Raw genomic sequence first — 17,273 nt, forward strand, 5'->3', positions numbered from 1 at the left:
AAGGAGGTGATAAGTTTGCAATTTCCACGTAAACAAAGCCATGAATATATAAACTCACTAGTCATATTCCAAATAACAAGACCAGTTTATCAATTTTTTGTCCAACAATCTTGTATGTATGTAAATTGGCTTATAATTATTTGATGATATCAAATAAATAAGAGAGGTGCTACGTCCACAACATTTTTACAACAAATCATAGGTGGTTTGTTGTTATTGGTTCAAATTTGAACCTAACACTAAGATTACTTTTTTGCCCCAACAATAACAACCAGTAACATCTTGCCATTTAGAATTTGTTGTAAAAATGTTGTAAAAATGTTGTGGACATATCATTTCTCAATAAATAAACATGTTAGACCATTTGGGATACCAAAGTTGAGCATATAGGGTTGAGAATGGAATGGAAGTTATCCTATCATTTCTAAGCACTGAACAGAGTTAAGACTCTTTGACTACAATTTTTTTTTTCATTATTTTTGTGACCAATATAGGAGCTCCAAAGTCCAAACTGCATTAAGGTGCTCAACAAAGAGATCAGTGAAGTTTCAGATTGCATTGTAATGGTTCAGTTAGAGATGACTAACCATTCAGACTTGTTGGCTCGTAACTTTAATATTGTTTAACCTTTTCTTTTAGGCAAATCAAAACTCAGAAAAGAAAAAGAAGAAAGACAGAAAAACATGTGATGAATTTCTATTTGATTAAGTCTAGCTACAGATGTAGTTATGTGAACTGTCGTAAAAGCACAAGAAGAGAATTCATCTACTTCAACATGGTCAGCCAAATAGGCAAAAAATGATTCCGGCTTCACCTCATTCAACCTCACCTCTCCCTCTACCTAAGCTAATATACTGTGAAAATTGAGTATTAAAGAAAAAATATAGAGACATACAAGCCCCTTTCAATTCGATGCCAACAAGTTACGGCAAAAAAAATATTTACCTCTGTGGATCAGCAAAGCTCCAACAGGCAAACACACTCAATATGAGGAGTGTGCGGGAACATGTCTACTGCTTGTAGGCTCTTTAGCTTGTAACAACCTTCTAAATTTTTATCTATCTGCACGAGAATTTCAAAAATCATGACTGGGAATCAAAGAAAAGAGAGTGGTAAATTAGTAGACATACCACGCCATGACAAAGATAATCAAGGTCACGTGCACATGTGGCAGGATTACAGGATACATAAACTATGCGTGGTGCCTTAAGCTTTAGCAGGAATTTAATCAACTTCATGTGCATGCCTGGACGGTTTGGATCTGCGTGATTGAATACATTAAAACAAATTGAGACAATACTGTGAATACTTGTTAAAAACGATGATGGCAGAGAACACAAGAAACATCTTTTGGCACGTAATAGATAATAAGAAACATCTTTAACGATAAATAATTTCCTACTAGAAAATGGAAGAAAAAACTACTGGTTATCAATACATCTTTAATGCTTTGGAAGCTTCAGAAACAAAATTTTATATGGTCCAATATTCACCAACACAACAAGTTTTCAGAACACCTTGGATCTAAATAATGCTAAAGGAGGTGAAGCTACATAAAATAAGGCAACAATCAAACCTGATATGACGACGTCAGGCTTAGGAAAATTGTTGCCAAAACTTTCATCAATTTTATTAAGATCTCCTTGGACAAATGTGGCATTGTAGATATTATTCAGCTTAGCATTCAAGCAAGCATCTGTAATGGCTTGAGCAACAACTTCATATCCATAAACTTGTCTGGCCCTAACAAATTGAATCAAAAGTCAATTTGAGTACGGTTCATAATACTTCAAATGCAATGAAAAACAAAAAACAAAAAAAACAAAAAGAGAGAGAGAGAGATTTACTTTCTGGCAAGTGTCAGACCAATGGTGCCCGTTCCACAAAACAGGTCAAGAACAATTTCTGATCCATCTCCTCTGAGACCAGCACATTCTTCAATGAGTTTGTACAAAACCTCTGCCTGAAAGTTGAGGATTTTCCTTCTAATTGTGGATTATACAAAAAGCAAATGGGAAACCTAAGAATCTAATCATATGAAAGCAAGCATGAGTTGGTAGTGCATCAAATTAAGTTGCATAGCATACCTGATGAGTATTTGTCTGAAAGAAAGAGTTGGCTGATATTTGAAATGTAAGACCCCTTAATATCTCTGTGATGGCAGATTTCCCATACAAAGTGTATTCCTCCTCTCCAACCGATGTGTTACCAATGGAGCTATTTACATTATTCATGACACTTACCTATTAATCAATAGGAAAGGGCAGTTCAGTGTTCAATCCTATTTCGTATGTTTGAATTCCATACTAACCCTTAAATAACCTTTTTAAATGGAAGTTAATACTTTTTTTTTTTTGATGAGTTATAAAAATATATTAAAAAAGAAAAAGGGTGTCACCTCAGTATACAGGAAGCATACATCAGGGACAAAAACAAATCAAGTGCATAAGGTACAAAAGTCCATGAAACCATGGAAGTTAATACTTGTTAATGGATATATAATATGTAAGAGCAGTTGTGAATCAGTTGAGCATCTATTACTACAGTGTCCAATAGCTAGAGAGCTGTGGTATTTTGCCCTTACAGCTTTTGGGGTAACTTGGGCAATTCCAAGCCAGATGAATGATCTGTTGACTGTTTGGAGAGGGTGCTTATATGCCACTGAAATAGGTTTGTAAATCAAGCTACTCCATATTGCATCATGTGGACCTTACGGAGAGAGAAATCACCAGACTTTTGAGAACAAAGAGCATTCTATGCAAGATATTAAGAATAGTGAGATCTTTGTTTGAATATTGTATTTTGATTTTGGGGGGTCGTGAAGTTCCTTTGTTATATTTTGGACCTAATTAGTGTCCCTTTTTAATTCTTTAAGGGTGCTCACATTTGAGCATTCTGTCTTTCTAATGAATTATTTTCTTACTTATATAGAATATAATAAAAACCAAATAAATTCAATGATATCATGCACTGAAAATGAGAAAATAAAAATCAAATTAATCAAACAGGGCCCTGCCACCCTAAAAGAAAAACGGGACAATTATGGCTAAGGAATCAGAATTGAACGGATCAACCAACTAAACTGCTTGGATTGGTTGTACCAGTATATGGTCATCAACTGATTTTCAATGGTTTGATTTGGGAGTGACTCAAACTAATCCAATCCTACACACATATCTATGTATGAGTTTCAATAATTTAAACTCAAGGGTTTTAAGTACGCCAGAAGCTTGCTTGATGCAAAAGTAAAACACAGGAGTTATATTTGAGTAAATGATGGAGGAATATGTCATACAAACCACTTCAGGAATGGATGAAATCTTCTCAACCAAGGGCTTCAGCAGTTCTGGCTTGTAAGAGGAGGTCACAAAATTAACCATAAGTTCTGGCAGACCAGTCTTCACATCCCTAGGACATAAACAATATATAAATATAACTATTTAATTCAAATTGAGAACAAGGTTTACGATGATAATCTAAAAAACATGAACATACCAAGAACAAGATCTGCAGCAAGCATTTTATGATTGAAAAATTACTCAAAAGTATAGTTGTCAAATCTTGAATCATATCAAGAATCAATTTTTTTTTTTTTTGGTATCTTGTATCATAAGATACACAAACATTTCAAAAATTAATAAAATGCTATAATTTTATATGATAAACACCCTGAAAATTAATAAAATACTAAAATTTCATAAAACAATTATATCAATATAAATAAATTAAAGCATTCATGCTCATTCACCTCTTACTCATTATTTTTAGTATCTTTTATATTATTTTTTGTATCTTCAAATTGGATTCCATTACCCTTTTTTGGTCAATTATAATAATTGATTGAAAGAAAATCTAGAATATTATCAGTTTTAATCATCTTTTCTGTTTTTTTCTTTTTGGTGTGTGTGCGCGCGCGTGTATGTATCTAACAACATAAGCACTTTGAGAAATAGCGATATAGCCTAGATGTCTCTCATTCAAATGATGATAAAATTATAATACTAGTAGGCTGCCTTACCTCTAATTTTTTTTTTTTTTTTGGACAGATTGATTCTCATATTCAAACCCAAAGCCTATTGCTTTTAATGGAAGGAACTTGTCATCGCACTAAGGCCTGACCAGAGACTCAATCTAGTGAAATTTCTAGGCTTGACTAGCCTAAAAAACATATCACCTAACACAAAGCAACTAAAGTTATGTCAAAACTACAAAGTTGGCTAGCATATCAAGATGGCACCCATTGGGATGTTACGTACTCCCCCCTAAAAGAGATTTGGTACTCAAAATCACACTTGTTTTCCTCAAATTCAACTCAGTGCAACATAAAAAATCTCCAAATCTGAGATCATTACCTACCAAAAACATAAAGATCTCCAAAACATTGTTAGAATCAGCCTAAGATCCAAGCCTAGACTTCACTCAAAACCTACTACTCTGATATCATTCTGTCACAAAACAAGACTCAATCTGGTGAAATCTCTAGGTCTGACTAGCCTAAAAAACATCACTCACGCAGAGCAATAAAACATACATCACATCCTCAAATTTTGTAAGCATATCCTCCAGCACCCATTGGGGTGTTGCAATGCTAATGCCCCAATTAAATTAGCTTTATTATGAGGAAAAAAAATTAAAGAGCTTATAAAAAAATTAAGAACAAAAAACAAAAAAATGTGAATACAAATAATGTAAACTAAGCATGACGAGTGCTTTGCCTGAAACATTACATATCAAAATTACTTATCATAGTGTAAGATGCATATGTTGTATCGTGCGATACACTAAGATTTATGATAGACTTATAAGATACGTATCAAATTGGTAACAAATGTGAATCACATAATTTATTGTAAGACATAATGTAAACAAAGAACGACGAGTACATTGCCTGAAACAATACATATCAAAATTACATATCATACCTTAAGATACATATGTTGTATCATGTGATACACTTATAAGATACATGTCAAATTGGTAAAAAATGTGAATCGCATAATGTGTTGTAAGACACTAACAAGTAATAACTATGACTCAAATCATGAAAACTAAAATTTTTAAAAAAAAACTAATGGTACACTTACATCTATTATTTTGATCAAACATTCAACAACCTCAACATTGAACAACAGAAATTTGATAATAGAGTGTGAAATCCAAAACAAGCATAGGTAACTTCATATGTAATACTAAAATTACAAACTCTTTGTTTGCCAATTGATCAAGAAAACATTTTAAATTGGTAGTTGACCAATAAGTCCTTGAAAAGAATTCAATGTCTGATCTACTCCAAATAACTGGTTTCAACCATTTATTATTCATATCTGCAAAGAACTATAGACTGACTAAATGTATCTGAGTTCTGACGCTTTTTTGCTTATGTTCACTGTACTCCCCAACACAACCAAAATTTTACCATTATTGTCGAAGAGAGTTCCTAAGTTGAAAGTTAATGTATATTTGCACATGAATTACAGCAAGCTAAAATATGGGTAAAAAAGAAAAACCTAATTATATGAGATTTAACGGAATGCACTGTACCTTCCAGTTCTTAGCATTAGATGCTTAAGAAATCCAGCATGAGAGTGAACATTGTAAGCAGAAATACCCAGTTGTGGATCTCTCCAACAATCTTGGATAGCTGCAAGAACCTATATATCAGAAATGCAAGTCAAAGAGGCCAGAAAGAACAAAATATTTCCGACATGGTCATAAACTAATTTGTCAAATAATTAAGTATGCTGCCAATATCAAGTCAAAACATATATAAAGGTGTATGTTTCTAGCTAAAAAAAAGTACAAGAAGAAGACAATTGCGTAGGAAGTAAAGAAAACTCAAAATTGATATGAGCAACAAACTCAGTGACATTGAACAATTGACTTGAGAATTCTTACAAGTCACTTTTTTCTTCATTTTTTTAAAACAGTTCTTACAAGGATGGTAGCTTGAGTGGATGGTAGCTGCAGGGAAGTTTTCTTTTTCAAATCTATTCGATTTTATTGCTCATTGTAATTTTAGATCTCCTGCATAACCTTCAGCTAGTATACTTCCTGTGTACTTGTTGATTCTTTTTGAATAAATATTATTACTTATCCAAAAAAAATCCTACCAACTTCCAAAGACCTTTTTTTAAAAAAAAATAATTCTTACAAATGAGGAAGGGGTGATTCAAACCTTAGTTCTCCTCATAAGGGCGACTAGGCAATGCCATTGAGCTACAAAGGCTCTTTGCCAATCCTACCAAGGACTTTAACCAAGTGAAATGCCTTAATACACTGTTGAGCAGTGTTTGGGGGGTTAAGCTTACCACCTCCTAACAAGTAGATGTCATGGAATGTAGACTTCTCCAACTTTTATTAAGTAGACAACTCTAGAGGACAACTTAGATTACTCTAGTGATTTATCATTTATGTATAATAAACGTTGGGTGCCTTGCATCATAAGAATGGCATGCCAGTAATACAAAGCAAATTTACAAATGGGAAATCCTCAAATGTGATGATATGGGCAAGTTAATTTATTTGGAATATAAATCACATATCCAATTCAAAGTGTCTGCAGGAAGAGCATACAAGCCTCTAATATTACAGGGAACAAAAAAAAAAAAAAGATGAGATGAGATACCATATTGGCAGGTTCACTTTGCAGTAAGCACTTGTTGACATTTAGAACCTTATCAAAAAAGCCAGGAGCATGCAGTCCCAGGGCATAGCTCTCACTACCATCTTGTTTCTCTAATAATAATTCTTTAGGTAGCCATTCTTGAGTGCCAAATGAGAATTCCATCTGCAATAGCAGGAAAGTAGCATCTAAGATATTTTTAAAATTTTGAACCAATCTATTTATATACTTTTTCCAATAACAACAAAGTACACAGCAGTTATGAGTTCTACAGTTGGTATGAAAATCAATTTGGAGTGAATTACATACTCAGGATTAGAACATACAACAAATACTCAGGCCAATGTATATCACTGGTAGAGGTAAGTTCTGTTTCTATGCTTATGAATGGTGTCATTGAAATAGGAAAAACAAAAATAACATGGCTGGGTATTGGCGTACTTAAAACATCAGCTGTTAATCAGATGCATAGCACTCATCATGAAAAAGACTGTAATTGTTAACGTAATTTTGCTTATAAAATCGTTTCAATGTCTAGCTTAAAAATCTCTACATTTCATTTTAAAACTCTGACATAATTTCCATTTACTTGATTCAACAAATGAATTAGTGATCAATTAATGAGCCAATACACAATAAAACAAATGAAAGCATTTCATTTGAACGTTATGGGCATATCTTGCTTGAGGCTATAACACCTAAAAAGAGTACAAGTTGAGCATGTATGGCTGAGTGCTATAGTTTTTCCAGTACAATCTTAGTGACAATCGGCAAGAATCTAGCACCAATTATGGGTTGCTTTTATACTGCTAAAGAAAGAAGAAAAATAGTAGAATCATTGCATGTGACCAGATCTAAAACAAGAAAATTAATAAGGTTCAGATTCTGTCCTAACCTTGTTCCTATAATGGAACTGGATATCACAGGGAACAATGGGTTTCATGATGTTTAGGGATTCCAGTTCCTCACAAGAAAACTTCCCAACATGCATCACCAACTCATGGACTTGTTGTTCCTTAGCTCTAAGTTGAGCCTCATAAGACAAATTTTGTGTTTTGCATCCTCCACAATAAGAAGCATACTCACAAGGGGCATCCACAAAGTCCCAATGAGGAGATATTGTCTTTACCTTAGTCACCTGTACATTTTACAAAATCAAAAAAGAAAAAATCACGTCACTTAAAATTTTCAAAAGAAAAGGAAAAGATTGATTCAATTGAGAGAATGAAAGACAAAGAACGATACATAACTCCCTAGCATGTCATTATAAGCTCATTCACATAAAAAAAAAAAATTTAAAAATTAGAACTGATACAAGTGGCACCACTACTCAAAGTTGTGTATGCCACCAGCATTTCCAATGAGGATTTGTGACGTGACATTGTTACTAATACTCTTGTTTCTAAAGCCATGTTAACTTTTCTAAATCTTATCACTCACACACACACACACACAACTTAAAGTTCCAAAATTTGGAATCAAAACAGCAAATAGAACAAGACCCAATTCGTCATTTTGTATTATCTGAGCTACCATAAATTTTCTTCTAATTTTCCTTCCTTCCAACCCAATTTAGCATACGAAAAAAATCCATTTCCTCTCTCAATTTCCTAGGCAGTTAGCACCCATATTTAAAACTAAACTTAACCGTTTCACCAACTTAAACAGAGAATCCAACCCAACCACACTTGAGCTGAAATGATATCACTTACTCACACACACACACACACAAAACTTAAAAGTTCCAAAATTCGGAACCAAACCAGCAAATAAAACAAGACCCAGTTCGTCATTTAGTATTGTCTTCACTACCAAAAGAAATAATATTAACAACATTAATAATAGCAATACCTCAGCATAGTTGTCCTTCTTGCGAGTGACACGCCCAATGAAACGCTCACCGGGGAGTGCACGGTCACACATGACAACGAAACCAGTGTCTGCCACCTTGCACAAACCCTTCCCTTTGAAACCAAGTGACTCGCACACCAGCTCCAACGTCTGGCCTCGCTTCGGGAAGAATGACTTGTTGGGCTTACTGGGCTGTTGTTGGACCTGGACCTGGACCTGAGCCGAGTCTTCGGGGAGTGAAGCCTGGGAAGAGAGTGAGGAACGGAGAGTTCGGAGAAAGGGGCGCGTGGTAGTGGTGGTGGTCAGGTGCCTGAGCCTGAGGCCATGGCTTGGCATAGTCGCCATTTTAGTTTTGGGGACTCTCGGAGGGAAGTGATGAAGAAACTAGCAAGATGGTGTGTTTTTTGGTTTGGGATAGAAGGGTAGTTTGGTCATTAGGGAAAGACCAAAGTACACTTTGAGAGGCAAACATGTTAGTAAACATTTTCAATGGTTTACAAACAATTTGCATATTTATAAAAAGTGAATCATTTTAATAGTTTAACAACAATTTTCATACTCTTCAAGTGCAAAATATATATATATATATTTAATTATTGAATTGAGATTTTCAGTTAAATATATTTTCAATTGTTGCTTTCGATAGTTTCTAATTATTAAATTCAAGGTTTATCCATTTAAATACATGTGATTAATTGAGCCTTAAAATTCACTGTATTATTGAAAATTATTATATATACATATACATATACATATACATGTACATATATGTATTCTATGATACCTTAATTTCACATAACATGCATTCATTAAGTAACTTAAAAGTAAAATATTTATTTATTTTAAGTATATTAGTAAAAAAAACTATTTACATATAAATTTTGATTAAGCCGTGCATCCCACGTGCATAATGCTAGTGTGTGTATATATATAACCGAAACCTCTAAAACTCCCACAATTTTCTACATCAGCATTAATTAAATTAAAAAAACATTAATTAAGTTATATAAAATAAAAAACCAAAGTCGACTCTGAATCCTAAGGTTAACCCGACTCTGAATCCTTTCTCTCTATTTCTCTACCCTTCTCCCCAAAACCCAACTCTGGAAATCAATCCCAAACGCCATCTTCTTCTCCACTCTCTCTTTTCTAAAACTAATACTTCTCAAAAACCTTCTCTTCTTGCCTCCCTTGGAAAGCAAATTTAATCATCAATCTATATCTCCAATATTCCTCCCCAACGTACTAGGCCTATACAGGAGTTTCCATGGTCTTCACTCTCAGCCACTTGATTCCAAGTAATGATGATGATACCAATTACTCATTTCCAATGCCAAGTGAATCCTAGCAGAAATGTGGTTGCCTTTTCGTTTGTCGTTGTTGGCATCACTAAGTCTATCACTGTCTCTCTTCTTCTTCTTCTTCTTCTTCTATGTTTTATGTAAATGATCTGATTTATTAGAAAAGAAGAGCATTTTGCGCATATTGTTGGATTATATATTTGGGCTGTGCATGATTTTTTTTTTCACTTAGGAACCAATATTGTTGCATAGTTGCTGAATGTGTGGAACATTCAGATGCTTTTCTAACATCAGGTTTTAATAATCTTGAGGATTGCTTAATCAAAATTCGTATGTAAATAGTTTTTTTTATTAATTTACTTAAAATTAAATAATAGAATAAATAATAAAAATAATTAAATATTTTACTTTTAAGTTATATAATAAATTCATATTGTGTGAAACTAAGGTATTATGAAATGCATATATATAAAAGTAATAATTTATTAAAAGAGTGCAATAAATATGTTTGTTTTCAGAATGTATAAGATGATTTATTCTTTTTTTTGTATATTATTTTTTGTCTATATCATGAAACAAAATTTGTATGCTTTTCTTCAAACTTACATGAATTTGAATTTGTCATTTATTTTTTACAAAAATTGACATTATCATTATTTAAATTTTTTTTTTTTGGGTTACTTTATCCTTTTTTCTACCTAAATTATATTTTTTTTTAAATTATGTTTATGTTAATGTTAATACATATTAGCTATCATTTGATACTTTATCCACATACAAAAAAAACAACAATTTATGTTTAAATTAGGCTAAAAGTAAAATTGTTACTTTATAAAAAAAATTGATACAATATTTATTGTTACTTTATTCAAATAAGAGTCTTACTTAAACTTATTGTTACTGTAGGTACAAGGAGGCCTTTAAAGATTCTATGCTAAATCCAAGACTAGGTATAGTGAAGCAACCTCAAACTAGAACCCAACACCATTGGCAAACTATAATCAAGGTGGCAGCCTATAGGCATAGGAGAACAAGAAGATATGGATATGCTTTTGAAGCTATTAACTTGGAAGGAACCAGACTGTTCATAGGAGCTTCTACTAGTGGGAGGCAATCTATAGTTCTCACAAATCAGGAGACAATAGTGGAAGCAACGATCAAAGCAAAGGAAGTCAATCTAAGCAGGCTCATCATTTTGACCAATTGCAAAAGATCAGTCCAACTGTTTAACTATGCTATAGTACCAACTTGGCAGGAACAGACTAAGGAATGACTGTTATTTTGTTTTATGCACCTAAAGTTATCGTCTCCCATGTATTACAGCTTGCAAATTGGTCTTCTAGGCTCCCTATGCATGTCTATAATCTTTGTATGAACTCTATGGAGGCTTAGCCTCTTTGTTTTTTTCTCCATCAATATATTATGTTTATCAGGTATAAAAAAAAAAAAAAAAAGAAAAAAACTTAAACTTGTTATGTTAATGCATATTAGCTATAGGGATGAAGGGCCCAAAAAAGAATATTGGATCTTGGGTCGCACCCGAGGATGTTTTATAGCCCGAAGACAGATAAGTTATAGCGAAGGCAGATAGATTATTAGGCCAGAAAAGAGGTCTAGTCATAATGAGCAGGAGACGTTGTCCGAGAAGCAATACCTCCTCGGTCAATAGAGTGGAGGCCTAAAGTTCGACCACCCATCCATCAAGGACTGGGAAGCAGGCAACCATGCTAGAAAGGATAAGCTTTAGAAAGAGATGAGTCAATAGAAAATTGAGAAATATCTGGAAAGAAAGCTACTGTCACCGCATTGAATGTTCTGCATCTAACCCTCTAGCCGCATTAATGTAGAAGTAATACCTGAACAGTGACTTTAAGCCTTACAGCTACCCACAAAGACTTCAGGAAGGTATTGGTGAGACAAGTATCAAGACTAGCAATCTGATCTACACGTGGAGTGCTGAGATGCAAGAGAGAAAGGAAATATAAAAGAGAAGAACTCCCTTACAGAGTGGATCATCAGAAATACCAGAGAAAAATCATTGTGTAACCAAGAACTGTAATTTTTGTATAAGTCTAAGAGAAATATATAAGAACATACCTTTCTCGGATTTGACTGAGGAGTACTTTTCTTGTTCAAACTGTTTGTCTTGTGCATTCCAGTATTAACTAGCCTATCGTGATCAATCTTCTAACTCATTGAACGCTCAGTATCAAGTTCACTCTCTAACAAATTCGTTATTTTGGGCTCATTGAGCTATCGTCTAAACCATTTGGGCTGTGGACCAAAACGTGTCCTTACATTAGCTATCAGTTGATACTTTATCTACACACACAAACATAACAATTAACGTTTAAATTAGGCTAAAAGTAAAATTGTTACTTTATAAAAAAATTGATACAATACTAATTGTTACTTTATCTAAATAAGTCAATAAGAACAAATAGAATAAGAGTCTTACTTAAACTTAAACTTGTTTGTTAAATGGATTAGATGAAGAATTTGGATTGTAATCAAATTAAAATTGAATAAGAATTAGATGGATTAGATGAAGAATTTGAATTGTAATAAAATTAAAATTTTATCAACTTAGAAATTATAGGAGAAGAAAAATTATAAATTTTTTTTAATCTAAAAACATTTTTGCAATTAAAGATGCATTAAAGCATGTAGTGGAGTAATTAAAAAAAAGTTATTGTTTTTTTTTTTTATAATACACTACATTTAAAAAATAAGGATTAGGCGAAGAATTTGGATTGTAATCCAATTAAGATTAAATAAGGATTAGATGGATTATATGAAAATTTTGGATTGTAATCAAATTAAGATTTTTATCAACTTAGAGATTGTAGGAGAATAAAAATTATATATATATTTTTTAAATATAAAAATTAAAAAAATTCTGCAATTAGGTGAAGCCACTTGGCGCAACCACGACGTTTAACCCTATCTTTTATTATATAGTAAAATCAATTCTAATTAACTCTGAATTCAATAATTACAAACAATTTTAATTTCTAAACATTAAAAAAAATCTAGAATTAGAGTTAAAGTAAAGATACTCACATGAAAACTGAATTAATTTTGACAGCAAGGGGGAGGCAGTGAAGTCATGGAAATTTTACATCACCTTAAATATCCATTGTTTTTACATCACCCTTTTTATACTTCATCAATTTTCTGTCTCCATTCTTTGTGGAGTGATGTTCTTTTATCATGGTTTTGGATGCTCAAATCTTGATCTCATGGCTACCTGTGGGATCTACACATTGTCGGTGGCAGTTTTTGTGCATAGCCACGTGTTTTCCGCTGAAGGTGTGACTTTGCTAGACCTGAATTTGTTTTGGGGAGTCCAATTTAGAACTCGACATTGGGCCGCCTAGACTAATGGCTTCCAGTACATTTTTAAGCCTACAAAATAGATAAAGCCCAAAGTCTTAGAATCATGAGAATGGTTGAAATAAATAAATAATATATTTAATTGGATAGATTTGATTTTTTTTAAATGAATTGGATAGATTTGATTAAATGGTTAGTTGAACGTTATTATTATGTATATTAAGCGATGTCCAATATTAGAAAGTAATTAATTAAGCGTCATATGTCTAGTAATGGGATGAGTCCAAAATAGTCCATATCCAGCTGCGGTTCATGGTTCACGTTCAATATAATAAGGTATGTCCAGCAATGGTCTATGTACGTCAAATGTTTATATCCAGCCGTGGTTCGTGTCCAAATAATATACGTTCAGCAGTGGTTTATGCATGAATAATATATGTTTAGTGGTGGTTCATGTCCAAATGATATGTGTCCAGCAGTGGTATGTCCAAATAACATGTGTCCATTGGTGGTTTATGTTTGAATAATATGTCCAGTGATAGTAAATCAATTTATTAATATATATGTTCATTAATGAAGTATTAGTGAGATCATGCTTTATTAAATAGTGAGATGATATTAAAATAACTTGCATCTAGCGTTACAATAACAATGAATTAACATGTACTTAATAATGTAATCTTGAAGATAGAGAAATATTTACTTATCTTATGTGTTTCTGATTCCAGCCATATAGCATCACTTTATTCTTTATATGATTTGTGACTCTAACCGTATAGTGTTAGTGAGCTGATAACATTCCAGCGGCAAAATAATATGAGTACAACTGTACAATGATAATAAATTAAAATATACTCAATAGTATAATTTTGGAGATAAAAATATAATGACTTATCTTCACAGTTTGTAGCTCCAGCCGTATAACAGCAATGGACTTAAAACATTTTAGCAACATGATGAAATGAGTCTAGCAATGCGGTATGACATTGCAAGTCCTTTCATGGTGACTTCATGATTGAAGGGTAAAAATGAGTGTAACTGGAGGGAGAGAGAATATGTCCAGCCGTGTGCATAGGTTGGTGCGGGCGGAGGAATAGGTTGCTCAGTTCCGCTAGCAGTTGTCTGGACTATCGGCGGGACCTGGTCTGGTGCAGCTTCGGCTCCAATGCGGATGTTTCTTGTAACCTCCGGGTCAGCTGCCTCCCCGTGAGCATCAATATCCCGCACGACCTCAATCATACTCGGGGTTTCCTCCTCATCTGAAGCCTCGATCTGACTCTGAACGATGGGGGGAGGAGGTGCCGGGTAAGGGATCTGCTCGGGGTTCCACAACGGAGAGTCCACGGCTACTCTTATCGCCTGAAGGGCAGCTAACCATCCCTCCCCGAATCCATGGCACCGAGCTTAGTGAATGATCGGCTCCGCGGAGTTTTCAGCCTTAGAGAAGCCAGCATTGTACCACTTTTCCTCACAGGCTTTGAGGGACTCTTTCAGGCTAGCGATTTCTTTAGCTTGGGCTAGACTCAAGCTATCCACCGTCGCTAACTTGAGCTCTGTTTCCCCTAGCTTCGTCTCCAAGACGGCTAGCTTGCTCTCGGCGGCCTAACGGGCGTTCTCGGCATCTATCGCTTTCCTCTCCGATGCTGCGGCAGCCTCCCCCTTCTCCCTGGCCGTGGCCTCGGCAACGGCCTTTAGCGCCTTCTCCCCCTCCAGGGCCTCAACCACATCCTTCAACCGCCTGTTCATAATGTCGATCAATTGCGCTGCTTGAAGATAGGATAGTAACCAAATGGTGAAATTGGAAAAAAAAAAAAAAAAACCACTCATTACAATGTACACGACCAAAGGGGAATAGAGTGTTACCGCAATGGTATGCCATTGTAGTTGCGTGGCAAGTGTCTCGTCGTCGCCCTGTGCATAATAGTGGACATCCTCGGGCAACATGAGGCCTTGCACCAAACTTTGGGCCACTCGCCCCCCTTCACCCCTATCCCATAGCCAGACGCTGGCGGCTGGCGGCAAGCACTCATCACCTAACCGGAAGATGTGCTGCCAACCAATTCCCGATCGGGAAGAAGACGCCACATTTGTTCCAACCTGAACCGCCGGGGGCGGGTCCACCGGCGCCTCCGAAAGCCTAGAACCACCCCTGCACGAGGAGGGGTCTTCGGCAAAGTGTCACCCAGGACAGGAGGGTTCTTCTCGGCAACCCTTTTCCTCTTTCTGGTTTTGCCCCCCGGAGGAGTTTGACCCGTTCCTTTTAGGGGCTGAGTTTGAGCTGCAGGTCCTGTGCCAGGTATGAACCGAGAAAGGGTCATCTCCCTATGCTTCACCATTCTCTCCGCGTGGTCGAATGTAGCACCCGGAGTACCTACCGGCTCGGCAGCTCGTTCCTCGGCTACTGGGGTAGCGTCCTCTGGTTGTCCGATTGCTTCGAGCCTCCGTCGATTCTGGGACACGCGCTTGGCGAAACCATCCCTCACAAGCGCAATGTCGTCTACAGTAGTATAGCGCGGGCCACATTCTCGGGCCTCGCCTGTGGTGAGCGTAGGGGGAAGGAATTTCTTGTACAGCACGTCGATGTACGATAGGAGCGGGTTGTCTACCAAAAGCGCCGGCTGAAGTTCTGCCAAGTGGTGTACACAGGGTTGACGCCAAGGATCAAATGAGACGCCCTAAGTTGCCCGTCGTCGTGCACGAAGATCTCCGACCTACGAATGAAGTTGAGGTCTCGCGCGTGTATGACTCGAGAGTCCAAAAAGAACCTTTTGGATTCTACAACAAGTACGGAATAAACCGATTAGCTATAAAAGAGAATATATAAGATGCAAGAACAACTCAAATGGAGATTGTCGATACTGACTAACTTCACGTGGTGAAAGCGGGCAAAGAAGCTCACTGGCAAGCCAATTACCACGCACCCGAACGAACTCTCCAGCCGAGTTCCTAATAGAGTCGGGCAGGCAAGATATAAGCCGGACTCGTGTATCTCTAGTTTTCAAGTAATAGTCACTTGTGTAGTTGCCGCACAGTTTATACATGAAATTTATGTCGTGCTCGTTCAAGTGCAGCCCGAACATGTGATTCAACCGGCTGACACAACTAACAATCCTATAAAAGTTGGGGGCAAACTGGCCGGGGCATAGACCGTAAAACCCTAGGGTACCTATTATGAGAGGGTCTACAGGAAACCTAACCCCACCCTCAAGTATGGACATCAGCGGAAAGAACGTTGCGTTCGAGTCAACAGCCCTCTGAAGTTTGAGGTCGCCCACGTTGTAATACGCAACGTCAACATCCCCTAGGACGCCAAAGGTCTCTCTAAAACTAGCCAAGGCAGCCTCAGGGGTAAGTAGGTGAGAGAACCCCATTCCTAAAGTATGAAATAGAAGAGAATTGAAAAAGAAAGAGAGGTAGAGAGAACTTACTTTGGGCTCTAGGGAGTGAAGAACTGAAGAAGAAGTTTTGCGCAGGAGAGGGATGCTCGGCAAGGGAGGCATTAGGAGTGAAAGGAACGCGAAAAGTGAAAGAGGAGCCCAGAATGGGCTACTTATAGGACTCTGAGGCATTTAATGAGGCCAGGAGCGAGAAAACCCTCCGAAATCCCTTTCTTGGATAACCTCCCCACAAGCGTGGGCACGGTTTACGAACCTTCGGACGATTCACCAACTACCAAATATTAATTACTGACGTGACGACCTGATACAGCGCCATTTTCGAGAAATCTGCTGTGATGATCGCCCTGGCCGTGTGCAGAGAGTATGTGTCCGCAAGAAGCCATTACCACGACTTGCCCGGGATCCTTGATTCATCACCTGAAAGCAGAGCATGAATCAAGGGGGGGCTATTGTACGGGCCTCACCCCCCGTCAAGGCCAATCACCCTGAGGCCCATGAAGACTAACACGTATAAGAGCCTTGCACTAATCATACATGGTAACGCACATGCCGTCTGAGCAGTTTTGAGCTTGGAGTGCTCGAAGTAGCCTGTGGCGTGCCCCTGCCGAGCACATAACTTACGAGCGGGGTTGGTCCCAACACCACTATCATTTTCTCTCTCCCGTCACCAAACATCCACTTAGGCGAAACGGTATTGGACCTCCCTTCCATTTGCCTAGGGAACGCCCCTGCCAAACATCAAATCCAGCGGTGGTGCCAGCTCCA

The 17,273-nt window shown here is 36.5% G+C and overlaps 1 protein-coding gene across 2 annotated transcripts; it reads right to left on the minus strand.

Moving 5' to 3' along the window:
- Positions 1-672: 672 nt before the first annotated feature.
- Positions 673-8,862, minus strand: LOC142634070 (uncharacterized). Of its 2 annotated transcripts, none has more exons than XM_075808341.1 (11): positions 8,474-8,862; positions 7,518-7,760; positions 6,626-6,787; positions 5,542-5,651; positions 3,300-3,408; positions 2,088-2,243; positions 1,848-1,963; positions 1,577-1,743; positions 1,131-1,261; positions 946-1,062; positions 673-846 (listed from the first exon to the last, which is right to left on the minus strand). In XM_075808341.1, the coding sequence occupies exons 1-10, from the start codon at positions 8,816-8,818 to the stop codon at positions 955-957; spliced, it is 1,647 nt and encodes a 548-aa protein (XP_075664456.1). In that variant the 5' UTR covers positions 8,819-8,862; the 3' UTR covers positions 673-846; positions 946-954. The 2 variants fall into 2 exon arrangements, with proteins under 2 accessions (XP_075664456.1, XP_075664455.1); XM_075808340.1 differs by having other exon boundaries at positions 673-854.
- Between the last annotated feature and the right edge of the window lie 8,411 nt (positions 8,863-17,273).

Source organism: Castanea sativa, chromosome 5 (genome assembly GCF_040712315.1).
Source record: "Castanea sativa cultivar Marrone di Chiusa Pesio chromosome 5, ASM4071231v1".
NCBI lineage: Eukaryota > Viridiplantae > Streptophyta > Magnoliopsida > Fagales > Fagaceae > Castanea > Castanea sativa.